The sequence below is a fragment of the Aquarana catesbeiana genome, linkage group LG12 (assembly GCF_042186555.1).
Source record: "Aquarana catesbeiana isolate 2022-GZ linkage group LG12, ASM4218655v1, whole genome shotgun sequence".
NCBI lineage: Eukaryota > Metazoa > Chordata > Amphibia > Anura > Ranidae > Aquarana > Aquarana catesbeiana.
Window position 1 is genome coordinate 30,382,154 of NC_133335.1, and position 17,706 is coordinate 30,399,859.

Sequence of the window (17,706 nt, forward strand, 5' to 3'; positions counted from 1 at the left end):
GGCATTTTTATTATAATTTTTTTTTCCTAGTAATGGCGGCGATCTGCGATTTTTATCGTGACTGCGACATTGCGGCGGACATATCGGACATTTTTGACACTATTTTGGGACCATTCACATTTATACAACGATCAGTGCTATACAAATGCATTGATTACTGTATAAATGTCACTGGCAGGGAAGGGGTTAACACTAGGGGGCGATCAAGGGGTTAATTGTGTTACCTAGGGAGTGAGTCTAACTGTAGGGGGAGGGGACTCACAAGGGGAGAAGACCGATCAGTGTTCCTCTGTACTGGGAACACGCGATCGGTCTCCTCTCACCTGACAGGATGTGGATCTGTGTGTTTACACACACAGATCCGCAGTCCTGCTCTGCTAATGGGCAATCGCGGGTGCTCGGCGGACATAGCGGTCGTCGGGCACGTGCATTGGCTCCCGAGTGACGCGGCACGCGCGCGCCCCCCCCCAGAGGGCAGGGAAGCCCAAGACGTCATATGACGCCCGCCCAGGATGGAAGTTCCCTCCTGCGGTAGTCATATGACTATGGCTGGGATGGGAAATGGTTAAGAACCTTAATGCCCCATACACACAATCAAATTTTCCGACTACAAATGTTGGATGTGAGCTTGTTGGTGGAAAGTCCAACTGTGTGTATGTTCCATCGAACATTTGTTGTTGGACTTTCCGCCAACAAATTTTGGGTAGCAGGTTCTCAAATTTTCCGGCAACAAAACTTTGTTGTCGGAAATTTCCAATCGTGTGTACACAAGTCCGTCGCACAAAAGCTCACGCATGCTCGGAATCAAGCAAAAGGAGCCGCACTGGCTATTGAACTTCCTGTGTCTCGGCTTGTCGTACGTCTTGTACGTCACCACGTTCCCACATTTGTAATTGTTGGCCAACATTTGTGTGACCGTGTGTATGCAAGACAAGTTGGAGCCAACAACCTTCGAACAATAATCCACGGTTTTGTTGGCGGAAAGTCCGATCGTGTGTACGGGGCATTAGACTAACAAATACTAAGTTTACTTTCACAGGTTTTGCTGTAGGCAGCGCATGATGAGACCCCCTTCCCCCATTCCGACTTTGGTCATTTACTGACACAAGCATGATATGTAGGCAACTTAATAACCGACAGATAAAAAGACAAAACAATATGTGTTTATTGTAATTAAAAACATGGACTGCATTTAATATTCCTGACTTCTGCCAAATGTCTCCGAGGAAATCAAATCTCCATTTCATTAAAAATCAGGAAAGGCTTTTCTGTAATAAAAAGAGAGTTGAGCGCACAAAGAAACATGATATCCAATGTGCTCTGCTGACAACATTCTGAGCTTGTCATTTATACAGAGAGCTCGAAATCAAAAATTCTCGAAATGTACATTCTATTTTGTTGAGCCAGCTAAACATCAAAAGTTCCGCTCAGCTTCTCTAATGACGTCAAATTAGTATCCAGGTCCTCAAATGCCAACATGATATGCCTCCTAATACGGAGCAGATGGTTATAGCGATAGGATTAAATCTGAAATGGGCAGCTGTATAGCCAGGGAAGTGGTTTCACAAAGCATCCAATATGACTGATTGAGGCCTAATTACAAGTCTAAATCCAAATCCCATCACATGGCCAGAGACAGCAAGTGGTGCATGTGGCAGTGGCACCCATGTTGGATGTGATTAGTTATGTTCCAGCCATTTGTATTAAAGCGGAGTTATCTTTTCTGAATTACAGTATTTCCTTTCAGGGAAATGTTATATTTGAGGCAAGACTGAGAAAAATCACCTTTGTACGTAGTATATAAAGGATCTTGGTACTTTATCACTTAAAGATCCTAAAACCATCCAACATGTCCAATAGACAAGTGCAATTCATTTCATTTTGATTTGTTTTTTGGAGATTCGGATGTACCTGAATTTCCGAATGGACATGAAAAAGAATGGCAACAAATCCGAAATATAGTTATAACAAAAACAAAGAATGCATTCGCTGGAAGACCCCACCCCCATGTTTACCTGTCATTCAATGAAAGTCTCTCCACAAGTTGGCGTTCATCGTGATTAACAATAGATCTACTTCAGGGGACTTTTTTTTTGTTTGTTTTAAAGGATTTGTCAAAAACTGTCTCTGAGTTTTTATTTACTTTTGACTTTCTGTTGTTGAATGAGTAGGGGTACTATGCACCCCTACTCATTCACACAGGGGGAGGGTGGATCTGGAGTCCCATGTTGATAAGGACAAGGGCTTCTTCTCCACAACCCTGGCCCAGGGGTTGTGGGGGTGCGGGGGGTAACTTATCAGAATCTGAAAGCCCCCTTTAACAATGGGGCCCCCAGATCCACCCTTGTTAAAGGGGGCTTCCAGATTCCGATAAGTCACCCCCCGCACCCCCACAACCCCTGGGCCAGGGTTGTTGGGAAGAGGCCCTTGTCCTCCTCAACATTGGGACAAGGTGCTTTGGTGGGGACCCACGCTGCTAATTAAAAAAAAAATAAATTACCAGCACTTTACATTAAAGTTTATATTCTACTGTCAGCGGGGAATCTTGTTTACAGCAGATGGGTCATAGTTGTTAAGGATATGGCGGCTGCCTGCTCATTGATAACCACAGTTATACACAATTAATTTGAATCTGCCCAAAGTTACACGGGGTGGATTAGAAAACTTTTTGAATCCATGTGGTCTAATGAGTATACAAAATGAATCCCGAAGAAACAAATATAAATTCCGAAAATGAACCGGGCCGACACAGCGGATATGAAAAAAACGAAATGATCAACTTAATGAATGCATCCAAAATGAAACAAAACAATATTTTATGCACATGTCTAATGTCCAATACAAAAGAAAGGACCTGTGTTCATATAAACCGCTGTGTTCATGTGACCAATCTATTCCTCCCAGCTTTCTGTGATGTCAAGAAAAATGGAGGTTTTTGAAGAGACTCATATGCTATTGATCAGCCAACATTCTAAACTTAGATATGGTACAGAGTTTTCCCCAGAGAGGGTGGGATTTTAAAGGCATAGATTGTCAGACATATCATATAGTAAAAAAGAGATTTTATTTAAACAATATATTAAAAAAAAAAATCAAATTAAAAAGTTCATCACATAACATTGGTACAAATAATTAAAAAGTTGTTATCTGTGCAAATAGATTTCGAGTGTATGATATCTCTGGTAAACCTCGGAGAACAAATGCACTCAAAAATGTGGACATAAACTTGTAAGCATAAGCATTCGATATATCCTACGCGTTGCGGAGTGTCCTACACTCCTTCTTCAGGGATGATCCGATATGCAATAGTATTCTACATGTAACAATCTAAACTATAAAGCGATACAATATATTACATGTAGAATACTATTGCATATCGGATCATCCCTGAAGAAGTAGTGTATGTGATGAACTTTTTGATGAAAATGTTTTTTTCTTTAATATATTGTTTAAATAAAATCTCTTTTTTACTATATGGTATGTCTGACAATCTATGCCTTTAAAGTCCCACCCTCTCTGGGGAAAACTCTGTACCAACCTTCTGTGATGGGATACAGGGGCACATTTTAGACAATGGGCACACCATTACCACCCTCCCAATCACGCGGACCATGGCAAACTAAAGGGTAAGAATGACAGTTAAATAGTACATTTTCTTTATACAAATTTCCACACCAGAGCTAAAAGAGGAATATTTAAGAAGGAACAGGGGCAAATAGGGGACAGTTGGGGCTATACTATTTCTTAATTTACTGTGTTTACAGTCCCCACGTACCTGAAAGTCAAAGATATTCGTTAGCACACTGTATACCACACTGGGTACCATTATACAGTAGCAATTATGTCATAAGCTCTACCTCGCTGATGAAGTCGGCAATGTCTCCTGGGTGTGGTATGACAGGTCTGATTGGATACTGAGGTTCGGCTCCTACTGGCCTCTCATCCACCCGCCTGACACCGGCCACTTTGTTTAGGACATGGTCCAAGGTCTCTGGCTGCTGCAGTTGGCTTAAATCATAGTCCTGTTTGATGAAATGTATTGTGAATAAATGAGAGAATGCTTGAGTATGTCAACAAAATCTACACAGGAATATAATTATTATTATTATACAGGATTTATATAGCGTCAACAGTTTACGCAGCGCTTTACAACATAAAAGGGAGAACGTACAGTTACAATACAATAGAAAACGAGAGGGTTAAGAGGGCCCTGCTCATAAGAGCTTACAATCTAAGAGGGATACACCTTAGATTTAGTTGGATCCAGTCCAGTGGTCCTAAAACCCAACTCCAACCAAAACATTTTAAGGTTTTGTTGTAGGAGGTGTTGAAACCTCTCTCAGGTTTGTATTGCCCTCTGTGATTCTGGTTTCCTCTCCTCCAAAAGCGAATGCTAAGTTACCGTGCACGGCAAGGTACTAGTGTATATTTCAAATGTTTTTATGACCGTAGGGAGACACTAAACATTTTTCAAAGTATCTGAAGAACAGTCTCCCTTTCATTCTGCCATACTGCATCAGGTGAAAGCAATAAAAGCTCTTCCTAGAAATGTGTGGAATCGAAGTCTAAATATGACTACAAATCAAATATAAGGCTGCTTTAAAGTGATTCTGGCAGTAAAAAAAAAAAAAAAAAAAAAAAGCCACCCTGCAATGGAACAATTTTACTACTCACCAAGCCTGCCACTGGTGACTACAATATTTGCTCTCTAGCAGGGATTAGAAAGCTACTAAAATCTTCAACATTCAACATTTCCGGGTGTGTTGAATGCCCCCGTCCACCACTGCATGGTGCCTGTAAAGACGTTCCCGTGACATTGCGGACAGCTCTGTAGGATTCCGCTAGTGACGTAGTGGTCAGCTCTGCAGGGACATACTAGTGACATAGAGGGTGGAACAGGAGGAAACAAGGGGCACCGACACACCCAGAAGCAGATGTGAAAAATTCTAGTGAACCAGAGAAGAAGGCGATTCTAAGTGCAGTAATAAAACACTTGAAAGCAGAGTTCCACCCATTTTTTAGTTTATTAAAAGTCACCAGCTACAAAAAGCATAGCTGCTGACTTTTAATAAACCAACACTTACCTGCCCCATGGTCCAGCGCTGTGGCCGCCTGGAGGCTAGCTCCTCTACCCCACCTCTCCTTGGCGCCGTCATGGTAACTATGGGCACCCGGCCGTGACAGCTTACGGCTTCACGATCGGGCACGTACTGACCTGAGCTGTGTCCCAGAAGATTGCTGGCAGGGAGGGGTCGCCTAGGGCGAGAGGAGGAGTTGCCTAGGCAGACGAAGATAGGAAGCAGGAAGTGGGACAGGAAGTCCCATGAAAAAAGGGTACACCCCCCCAAAAAAAAATGACATGCCAAATGTGGCATGTCAGGAGGGGCGAGGAGTGCTTAAAGTGGAAGTTCCACTTTTGGGTGGAACTCCGCTTTAAAGTGGAGGGCCACCCTGAAAAAAAAAATCACCAAAAATCCTAAAAAAAATTAAAAAAAAAACATTTGAAAAAAAAAAAAACCCTTGTTGCTAGGCAGTCTTCCTAATCTGCCTCTTCCGCGGTGTGTTCTGCTCCTCGGTGAGCAGCCCCGTTGTCTTCTGGGAACTGTGTGTGTTCCCAGAACACCACGGGGCCATTCACAGAACGGAGCGCCGCGCCGCTCGCGCGTGCGCAGTAGGAAACTGCCAGTGAAGCCGCAAGGCTCCACTACCTGTTTCCCTTACTTAGGATGGCAGTGCCGGGACCTGAGAGCCGAGGGACGGGTCGGCCTCGGGCGGCCGACATCGCGGGCACCCAGGACAGGTAAGTACTTATTTAAAGTCAGCAGCTACAGTGTTAGTAGCTGCTGACTTTTAAATTTTTTTTTTTCTAAGACGGAATCCCGTTTTAATGACAAGGAAGGGTTAAAAACAATTACAGGATGGAAGTGAAAAACAGGCAAATCAATATATCCATAACGTCCAGTTGGATGCCTTCTGGAAGCAAAGACAGCTGCAGGTGGAAGTTCCAGCCCCAGCGGTGGGAAACACTGTCTCTGATCCAAGATGGAGAGCCGTGCTGTCAAGACCAGTATGGAATCCAGGCAACCGGAAGTGACGTCAGACTGGGCGGGACATGTTTCGGAGCATGCCCAGTCGATCCTTCTTCAAACCAATCGGTACTCTCAGGAGGCATCCCACTGGACGTTATGGATTCATTGGTATGCCTGTTTTTCACTTCCATCTTGTAAGTGTTTTTAAACCTTCCTTGTCATTAAAGTGTTTTGTTACTGCACTTAGAAGCACCTTCTTCTCTGCTTTGTTTTTCATATAGAGTGTGCTTCCCTCTTCTGAAGTGTTACTGTGGTGCATTAATCACATTTCAAGATCCAGTCATGTACTGTTTGTTAAAGTCTCTTTGTTAGTCAGAGCACCCTATGGTCCACATTCCTAGAAAATTCTATCGGCCAGTGTAGTTCTGCAAGAAAGTGAAGATTGGAGTCACTGGCAGCCTGGCTGGTGAATAGTAGAAATGTTCTTCTAAATTTTCATTCTTCTTTAAGCAAAAGAGTGGCCTTAGGACAGTTTTGTGACTGATTTAAGTAATGTGATGTTACCTGGTCCTCTTCTCCTCCTCCTTCCTCATCATACTTCAGTATATTGTCTCTCACATCGTCCTCTGGGTCAATGAGCAGCTGCTTGGTGTGCCTCTCCTTCTCCCGGCGCTTCATCCACATGACAAACAGAAGGACCATGGCTGCAAGGAGAAAACACTGGTTCAGTTATCCACCGACATCGATCCCTAGACAACTGTCCACAGTTCATTACCAGGGGCAATAAAGTTTACTTTAACAATTTATTTTACAGGCTTGTGAAAATTTGAGTGCCTGTTACTCTCGCTGATGTGGCTTTGTTTATATGTCCTGCCCTGGCCAACCATTCTAGTTTTTATATAAAATCACCCAACTCAGCGCTAAAAGAGTCAACTGATAATACCCCAAAACAAAGTGTCACGGCAGCCTTCCATAGAAGCAATAGACACAAACAAGTAAATGTTATAAATGAGGCGCTGTGATAGCAGATAAATGTGAACAAAGAATAAACACCTCAGTGCTAAAAATGGGAAAACGGCATCAGTCCATCGTAAACCAGACATCCCAACCTGCAAAAACTCAATTCAGGGAGGTCACGCTCTGTGCCGACCCCCCCCCCCCATTCATAATAATATACTACAATAAAATAATAATTTAAAGATAATTAATAATATAATGCCATAATAAAATAATAATACCCATTTGCAGCAACATCAGTGCCAACAATGCAGCTTTAATGTGCCCATCTGCAGCCTCGTCAGTGCCTATCAATGCAGCCTCTCTGTGCTCATCAATGCAGCCTCACTAAGCCCATCTGCAGCCTCATAAGTGCCAACAATGCAGCCTCACTGTGCCCATTTGCAGCCTCATCAGTGCCAACACTGTAGCCTCACTGTGTCAACAATGCAGCTTTGTCAGGTGCCCATCAATACAGCCTCACTGAGCCATCAATGCAGCCTCACTGTGCCCATCTGCAGCTTCATTAGTGTCAACAATGCAGCCTCACTGTGCCATCAATGCAGCCTCACTGTGCCCATCTGCAGCCTCATTAGTGTCAACAATGCAGCCTCACTGTGCCAACAACGCAGCCTCACTGTGCCCATCTGTATCCTCATCAGTGCCCATCTGCAGCCTCACTGTGCCAACAATGCAGCCTCACGGTGCCCCCATAGCAAGCTGCTTGCTGTGTGGGCACTTGAAATGAGGGAGGGGCCAGGAGTGCCGAAGAGGGACCTAAGAAGAGGAGGATCCAGGCTGCCCTGTGCAAAACCAACTGCACAGAGGAGGTAAGTATAACATGTTTGTTATTTTTTTTTAAATGAGACTTTACAATCACCTCAAATTTAACTAAACTTTCTGCAAAGAAGAGTGGGCAAATATTGCAAAGTCTAGATGTGCAAAGTTGGTAGAGACAAATCCCAACAGACTGAAGGCTCAGTGATTCTGTTTTCGAATTTTTATTTTTTTTCTGACATGTTGGTGTTATAAGTTGCACTGAGTAAATACAGTTGGATAAAACAAAAACTGTGCCTGTCTTCATTTCAGGCTGCAAAGCAACAAAATGTGATTATTTAAAAGTGTGATTTTTTTTTCTATACTCACTGTAAGTATGCATATATGATGCCTAATTGGCCTGCCCTTCTACATAGTAACCACACGGGGGTCGCACCCTCGGCATGGCCGCCATACCGACAATGCCTTGCATTCTTTTCAATGATTGGACAAGGAGGGGTGCTGACCTCATGATCTCCACCTAGTTTTGCTTTGCGTTCAATGAGGAAAATGCAAGATGTTCTATAAATGACAGCCACACCAAGCAAGTGCTCCCCCCTGTGGTTACTATGCAGAAGGGCAGCCACTCAGCATCGCCATCGCCGTCGTAGTGATTTACAGCTTCCACAGAGGCCAATCAGGTATCACATATGCATACTTACATTGGGCCAGCTGGCACAATTTATTCAGCTTTAAAAAGTGCAAGTCCAGCCAAAACGTGTTATTATTAATAAGAGTATGGAGGGTTAGAATCCCTTTCAGGTTTTTACTGCTATGGGGCTCTATTAGAAAGATTTCCTCTCATTTCCTGTTACAATGGTGTCACTAGACAAAAAGTGAGGGAAACTCTGCCATGGGGACACTGACAGCCATGAAAAGCTGACAGGGGTTCTAGCCTATTCTTCTTTACTAAAATGTATATTTCTGTCTGTGCTTCTGTTGCAGATTTTCCCTCTCTTCCTGTCTGGCAGGGAAATCTCTCCCCCAATATCTGTAAAATCACGAAAGGGGTTCTAATCCTATTCCACTATACCCAAAACTAAAATAAAATCTTTTGGCTGGACTTGCACTTTATCTGCACTTAGCTCATGCAAAATCGCAGTACATTATAACTTCTATAGATATTGCATGAAATGAAGATGGTTTGAAGAAGAGTTCTGTGAGATGTTCTTGTAGTAAATATTGACTGAATTGGTGGTGTGGTGAATGCCATGAATGGAGTCATTTAGGTAACAGTGGGGAAAATAATTATTTGATCCTCCGCAGGTTTTGTAAGTTTGCCCTACTTACAAAGAAGTGAAGGGTCTATATTAGTTATCATAGGTGTGTTTTAAATGATAGAGACAGAATATCAACCAAAAATTTTGAAAGAAACACGATACAATTGTTATAAATGGAGTTGCAGTTCAGTGAGTAAAATAAATATTTGATTCCCAAGCAAAACATGACTCAGTACTTGGTGGAGAAACCCTTGTTGGCCAGCACAGAGGTCAGACATTTCTTGTAGTTGGTGACCAGGTTTGCACACATCTCAGGAGGAATTTTGATCCACTCTTCTTAACAGATCTTCTCCAAATCCTTAAGGTTTCTTTGCCGTCACTTGGCAACTCGAAGTTTGAGCTCCCTCAATACATTTTCTATAGGATTAAGGTCTGGAGACTGGCTGGGCCACTCCATGACCTTAATGCGCTTCTTGAGCCACTCCCTTGTTGCCTTATTCGGTATGTTTTGGGTCATTGTCATGCTGGAAGACCCATCCCATCTTCACTGTTCTGGCTAAGGGAAGAAGGTTGTCATCCAAGATTTTACAATACATGGCCCCATCCATTGGCCCCTCAATGCGGCAAAGTCGGCCTGTACCTTTAGCAGATAAACAGCCCAAAAGCATAATGTTTCCACCTCCGTGCTTGATTGTAAGGATGGTGTTCTTAGGGCCATAGTCAGCATTTTTCTTCCTCCAAACACAGGGAGACGAGTTGATGCCAAAGAGCTCAATCTTGGTCTCCTCTGACCACAGCACTTTCTCCCAATCCTTCTCTGAATCATTTAAATGTTCACTGGCAAACTTAAGACAGGCCTGTACATGTGCCTTCTTAAGGAGGGGGACCTTGTGGGTGCTGCAGGATTTCAATTCAGGGTGGAATATTGTGTTACCAATGGTTTGTTTGGTGACTGTGGTCCCAACTACCTTGAGATCATTCACAAGCTCATCCCGTGTAGTTCTGGGCTGATCCCTCACTTTTCTCATGATCATCCTTACCCCATGAGGCGAAATTGTGGATGGAGCTCTAGACCGAGGGCAATTGATGGTTATTTTGTATTTCTTCCTTCGGGAATAATTGCTCCAACAGTGGTCTCCTTTTCACCAAGCTTCTTGCTGATGGTCTTGTAGCCCATTCCAGCCTTGTGTAGGTCAACAATCTTGTCCCTGAGATCCTTGGACAGCTCTTTGGCAGTGGCGGCCTGTCCATAGGGGGCGCATGGGCGCCGCCCCCCCTCCCCCCCCCCCCCAAAAAAAATGTCCCTTTAAAAAAAAAAAAACTTCCTTTAAGTGCACTGTGTTCCGGGCGGGCACCGGACACGGTGCACTATGGAAGCGTCATGCCAATGCAATCCCGTGATTGCAGGCAAGACGCTTCATTTGCGGGGTTTTTTGATGCCCTGTGGCGCTATGCAGTGCGCCTCTACACGCTGATTGGGCCATTCTCCTTTGTGTCTGCATGTCTGGGCGGTGCTGTCTCCCGGCGGCAGGTCACTTCCTGTTTCGGGCCGCTCTGTGTGAATGGAGAAGACAAGGTACTGTGTCACTGACAGCCTGTCTATCCACGTGTTATATTCTTCTCAGTCTGTGATCGGAGGGTGGAGGGAGCCGTGCTTCACCTCTGCCCTGCCAGGCATCAATCTCTGCTCCAGCCCTTCACCCGAAAAATGTGCTGGAGCCTTCATTACACATCTGCTGTATGTGTAAATCACGGGGGCTCCCAGCACTGCGTCCTACAGTCATGCTGTGCACTCTATCATCATCATCTCCATCTCTCTCTCTCTCTCTCTCTCCTATCTGTATCTATCTATCTATCTATCCATCTCTGTATATCTCTATCTATCTATCTGTATCTATCCATCTATCCATCTCTGTATATCTCTATCTATCTACATATATATATCTATATCTATATATATATATATATATATATATATATATATATATATCTCCATCTCTCTATCTAACTGCATATATCTATCTGTATATCTATCTATCTATCTATCTATCTATCTATCTATCTATCTATCTGTATATCTATCTATCTGTATATCTATATAACTGCATATATCTATCTATCTACATGTCTGTCTGTCTATCTATCTATCTACATGTCTGTCTGTCTATCTATCTATTTATCTATCTATCTATCTATCTATCTATCTATCTATCTATCTATCTATCTATCTATCTATCTATCTATCTATCTATCTATCTATCTATCTATCTATCTATCTATCTATCTATCTATCTATCTATCTTATCCATTCTATCCCTCTGTGTGTCTATAGGCCCATCACGGGCGAGTGACGTCAGGGGGGGGGGGGGGGGGGGGGGGGGTTGGTTGGGATTTTGTTTGCGCCCCCCTAAAAAAATGGAGCACCAGCCGCCAGAGGTGGGGGACTCAAGTCACATGACTTGACTTGAGTCAGACTCGAGTCACCTGTTTGAGGACTTGCGACTTGCTTGACAAAATTAAATAAATGACTCGACTTGACTTTGACTTGTCACTAATGACTTGCAACTTGACTTTGACTTGGGCTATTTGACTTGCAATGACTTGGCACCACCAGTTCTGTGTCTTGGCCTAGGCAAAAGCCACCCCCCCCCCCCCCCCCCCACAAAAGAAAGCTCCCCCTGAGTCCCGGCTTCGGGGTAGATCAGTATTTTGACTTAATTTGTGACTTGACCAAAATAAATGACTTGACTTGCTTGACTTCTAGCAGGGACTCGACTTGACTTGCTTGCTTTTCGCCACAGTAACTTGGGACTTGCTTATGACTTGAAGGTTAAGACTTGAGACTTGCTTGTGACTTGCACATGTGTGACTTACTCCCATCACTGCCAGCCGCCACTGCTCTTTGGTCTTGATGGTGAGGTTTGAATGGAAGAAAGAGATTCTGTGGACAGGTGTGTGTTAGAGCCCATTCACACAGGGACGACTTGTCAGGCGACCTAGTCGCCTGACAAGTCGCCTCCTGTTCTGTGCTACGGAACCGTTCTAAGTCGCTCCGACTTAGAAAAAGGTTCCTGTACGACTTCGGGGGCGACTTGCATAGACTTGCATAGACTTCTATACAGAAGTCGTTTTTCAAGTTGCCCGGGCAGTCGTTTGCAGGTCGCCTCGCTGAGGCGACCTGCAAGTCGTGTTGCCCCTGTGTGAATGGGGTCTTATACACATAATGAGTTGTCGTTAGGAGCACTTTCTTAAATGGACAGGACTAATCTGTGTACCACATGAGCACATACTGTAGCCTGTCTGTGGGAGCCAGAATTATTGTTGGTTGGTAGAGGGATCATATACTTATTTTACTCACTGAACTGCAACTCAATCTATAACATTTGTATCAGGTGTTTTTTTCTGGATTTTTGGTTGATATTATGTCTGTATCATTTAAAATACACTTATGATAAAAAATTATAGACCCTTCCTTTCTTTGTAAGTGGCCAAACTTACAAAATCTGCAGGGGATCAAATAATTATTTCCCCCGCTGTATATGACAGTAAGGTGCAGTGATAGGCTCCAAGGACATCTGATCACTGCACCAGATCATGGCAAAGTTCTGACTCCTTATAGTATCTAAAAGTAACAGATCGGATTGAAAGGATTTGGTGTACACAATAAAATGTACAGAAGAAGCCAGCGTGTTTTATAGTAAAGCCATGACACTGTGTCTCTTTTTTTTTTTTTTTTTTTTTTTTTAAAGCAAACTAAATTCCCTAAAGCAAAAGACTAAAACAGTAAAAGCTTTCAAAGTGGCTCAGCATCACCCCACAATGAAAGAACATCTCCCAATTACCCTTCAAACAGAATTAACTTCATGTGATGCTCGGCTCCTGGATTTTAAACAAACATGAAAGTTAAACGTATGCAGAAATAACAAAACGCACAGGCTCGGTGATTATTCTCTGTTGCACTCCATGCTAATGCTTCCTCTTGATTATGGTCACCTTGCTGCCAGTGTTGAGTGATTGGAATAATTTTGGGTATAAATGACAACGTCATGACATTGTGAGCTCCAGCAAGGAGAAAACTGAGTGCAGGCAAGAGGCCTGGAGAGGTGCTGATACTGCCACCTCTTTATGATTGGAAATAAACACTAAAGCCACCCATATCTGAGAAGAAGCTTAGATGTGTAGAAGAGCGATGGTAGAACTAGACCAAGTGTTCCATCAAATCTATGCAGCCAATATAGAGCCGCTTCTGGCTATATAGTGTTTCAGGGATATGTGAACCACAAAACTGGCTGAACAGGTTTACCAATCCTTTTGCAAGGAACATGTGCATTTCAACATTGTATGTTGCCACTTGCCTGGGGTATAAAAAGAACTTATGAGGGTAGAAAAAATAGAGGGGAGTTGACCTGTAATAGAAGGTACAGATTCCGGGGCTGAGTTGGAGCAAGCATGTGCAAATCAGGTGTTGAGATCTTTTTTTTTATTCACTGATCAGCCATAACTTCATGACCACTGACAGGTATCGATTATCTCATTACAATGATATCTGAAAGTAGGTTGGATATATTAGGCAGAAAGTAAACATGTTGTCTCTGAAGTTGATGTGTTGAAAGCAGAAAGAAAATGGGCATCACCACAAGGTGTGCGCAGCCTATTGCATTAGGGTGTGCACCCCAAATTTTTTAAAACATGGACGGTGTTAGTAGAGCATTGGACTTGTCAGTAGGGCAATGGATGGTGTCAGTAGTTTTTTTTATTTTTATTATTTTACTTTTTTATCATTTTTTTTTTTTAATTTAGGGGCCACACTGGGGGGGCTTTGGTGAACTATCAGCAGGGAGAATCTGCGCCACACAGGGTGATTAGGGTGTGCCCGGGCACACCCGACACACCCCCTGCACACGCCTATGGGCATCACAGTTTGTTGTGTACGGATCTGCGTAGTCGTAGACCGGTCAGGGTGCCCATGCTGACCCGTGTCTGCAGCCAAAAGCGCCTACAATGGGCACGTGAACATCAGAACTGGACCATGGAGCAATTGAAGAAGGTGGCCTGGACTGATGAATCACGTTTTCTTTTACATCATGTGGAAGGCCAGTGTGTGTACATTGCTTTCCTGAGGAAGAGATGGCAGTATGGGAAGAAGGTAAGCCGGCGGAGGCAGTGTGATGGTTTGTGCAAGGTTCTGCTGGGAAACCTTGGGTCCTCCCATTCATGTGGATGTTGCTTTTACATGTACAACCTACCTAAACATGGTTGCTGACCAAGTACACCCCTTCATGGAAACGGTATTCCATAATGGCAGTGGTTCTCCTTCAGCAGGATAATGCGCCCTGCCACACTGAAAAAATGGCTCAAGAATTGTTAAGAAACACATCAACAGATTTGAAAAGGTGTGGGGCGGTTGGATGAATGATAGTTCTACCACTTCGGACTAATTGTTTATTGGTTAACCCCTTAAGCCCCGGACCATTTGGCTGGCCAAAGACCAGAGCACTATTTGCGATTCGGCACTGCGTCGCTTTAACTGACAATTGCGCGGTCGTGTGACTTGGCTCCCAAACAAAATTGATGGCCTTTTTTTATCACAAATAGAGCTTTCTTTTGGTGGTATTTGATCACCTCTGCGGTTTTTATTTTTTGCGCTATAAACAAAAAAAGAGCAACAATTTTGGAAAAAAAAGCAATGTTTTTTACTTTTTGCTATAATAAATATCTCCAAAAATATATAAAAAAACATTTTTTTTCCTCAGTTTAGGCCGATATGTATTCTTCTACATATTTTTGGCAAAAAAAAAAATCGCAATAAGCGTTTATTGATTGGTTTGCGCAAAAGTTATAGCGTCTACAAATACGGGATAGTTTTATGGCATTTTTATTAATAATTATTTTTACTAGTAATGGCAGCGATCGTGACTGTGACATTATGGCGGACAGATCGGACACTTTTTGTGCTATTTTGGGACCATTCACATTTATACAGCGATCAGTGCGATTAAAAATGCATTGATTACTGTGTAGATGTGACTGGCAGTGAAGGGGTTAACCAGGAGGGGGCGCTGTAGGGGTTAAGTGTGTCCTAGGGAGTGATTCTAACTGTAGGGGGGAGGGGCTATGTGTGACACAACACTGATCACCGCTCCCGATTACAGGGAGCGGTGATCAGTGTGCTGTCACTAGGCAGAATGGGAAATGCTTGTTTACATTAGCATTTCCCCGTTCTGCAGCTCCGTGAGACGATTGCTGGTATCTCCGCGGACATCGAGTCCGCGGGACCCGCGATCACACTCACAGGGCTCGCGGCAGGGTCGCGTGTGGGCCAGCGGCGGCCCGCACGCGACCACACGGCGGCAAATTTAAAGGGACGTACACGTACGGCCATTTGCGCAGCCATGCCATTCTGCCGGCGTATATGTACACGCGGCGGTCGGCAAGCGGTTAAAGGTTTATACTGTGGGAAAAATGCTAATTATATGTTGGCCTTGGTGAGCACCTGGCCCAATAACTGTTGAGAATACTGGGGTGATGTGATTTGACTCTGTAAATGTGTGCTTTATTTTCCTCATTTACCTCTTTACCAGAAACTGGTCACTGGTATGGTCTGGAGCTGCATTTAGAGTTGCCATCTCATCCCGTTAAACCCGAACACATATTAATTACACAGGTTCTGTGGGTGATTAAGGTGGTAATTAAACTCCCTTGGTGCCTTATCTGCATTAAATTAGCCTCAGAACTTGTGGAATTCATATGTGTCCGGATTTAAAGGGAAGAGGTGGCAACCCTAGCTGCGTTGTTCATTGGTGCTGGTGTATTGTAGTGCTGACTGTTGACTCTGTTTTAATGTTTGTAACTTTATTATGAAAATTTAAATAAAAAGAATTAAAAAAAAAGGAACACAACAACGAGTATGAAGTGTTGACTTGGCCTCCAATATCTCCAGATCTTAATCCAATCGAGCATCTGTGGGATGTGATGGAAAAACAAGTATAAACCACAGAGGCCCCACCTCACAACTTACAAAAGAATCTGTTACTGATGGCTTGGTGGCAGACACCACAGCATACCTTCAGAGGTCTAGTGGAGTCCACGCCTCAATGGGTCAGGGCTGTTTTGATGGCAAAAGGGGGATCTACTCAATATTAGGTGGATGGTCATAAAATTGTGGCTAATTGGTGTATATGCACATGCTGTGTTCCAGGTCTGCTGCTCACTAAGTCCCCATACACACTATTAGATTTTCTGCAGATTTTTGTCTTCAGATTTAACAAAACCATATAATATGAGGTCAAACCTTAATGCCGTGTACACAAGGTCGGATTTTCCGACGGGAAATGTTCGATGTGAGCTTATTGTCGGAAAGTCGGACCGTGTGTAGGCTCCATTGAACATCTGCTGTCGGAATTTTCGCCAACAAATGTTTGATAGCAGGTTCTCAAATTTTCCTCCAATAAAACAACCCCTTTCACACTGGGGCGTTTTTCAGGCGCTTTAGCGTTAAAAAAAGCGCCTGTAAAGCGCCTGAAAGAAGTCTCATCTGCAATCCCAATGTGAAAGCCCGAGTGCCTTCACACTGGGGCGCTGCGCTGGCAGGGCGTCAAAAAAAGTCCTGCAAGCAGCTTCTTTGCAGCGCTTTTGTGTTTTTGCCACCGGCTGGGTTCTCCGATGGCCCGAGCCCTTTCAAACTGCCAGCGCCCGAAAAACGCCTGAAAAACGCCCCAGTGTGAAAAGGGTCTCAAGCGGCGCTTTACCAGCGTTTATCAGGCGCTGGCAGTGTGAAAAGGCTCGGGCTTTCACATTGGGATTGCAGATGAGGCTTCTTTCAGGCGCTTTACAGGCGCTTTTTTTTAACGCTAAAGCGCCTGAAAAACGCCTGAAAAATGCCCCAGTGTGAAAGGGGTCTAAAAGAAAGTCCAATCGTGTGTACACAAGTCCATTGCACAAAAGTTCACGCATGCTCGGAATCAAGCAGAAGGAGCCGCACTGGCTATTGAACTTCCTTTTTCTCGGCTCGTCGTATGTCTTGCACATCACTGTGTTCTCACGTTCGTAATTTTGGGCCAACATTTGTGTGACCATGTGTATAGAAGACAAGTTTGAGCCAACATCCTTCGGAAAAAAATCCATGGTTTTGTTGTCGGAAAGTCCGACCTTCTGTGCGGGGCATTAGAGTTTCAATTTGTATGCAATCAGGCAGGCCCTTGCACTACATGGTTTTGGTAAGTCTGAAGACAAAAATCTGCAAAAAACCTAATAGTGTTTATGGGGTTTAAGGATGAGCTCAGGCATGTTCAGATCAAAGTCCGAACCTACCTGAGCAGTCTCACCAGGAAGCTGTCACTGTCCTTGGCCAATCCTAAGTGGCTGAGAAATTCCCCAGCCTGCAGCCGCATGTATTAGTGCAGCCTGGGGTGGCCGGGGATATCTGGACCGCTCATGATTGGCCAAGGACATCTTCCTAGCGGGATTGCTCAGGTAGGTTCAAACTAGGATCCAAACACACAGAGTTCATTCCTACTCACCAACTAATGATAGAAGGATAAGGAGTGTGTACCTTTACAACTAGTTTTCTTGATGGGTTACCTTTCAGGTAGTTTCATCCCTACTCACCAACTAATGATAGAAGGATAAGGAGTGTGTGCCTTTAC

General features: G+C 43.8%; 1 protein-coding gene across 2 annotated transcripts in view; it reads right to left on the bottom strand.

Moving 5' to 3' along the window:
- Window positions 1-17,706, bottom strand: part of CDH4 (cadherin 4) — a 1,105,063-nt gene that overhangs the window by 17,964 nt on the left and 1,069,393 nt on the right. For both annotated transcript variants that reach the window (XM_073607535.1, XM_073607534.1), the window contains 2 exons: window positions 6,594-6,733; window positions 3,858-4,022 (listed from right to left, as the gene is read on the bottom strand). In XM_073607535.1, coding sequence (XP_073463636.1) covers window positions 3,858-4,022; window positions 6,594-6,733 — 305 coding nt within the window. The remainder of the gene's footprint in view (window positions 1-3,857; window positions 4,023-6,593; window positions 6,734-17,706) is intronic.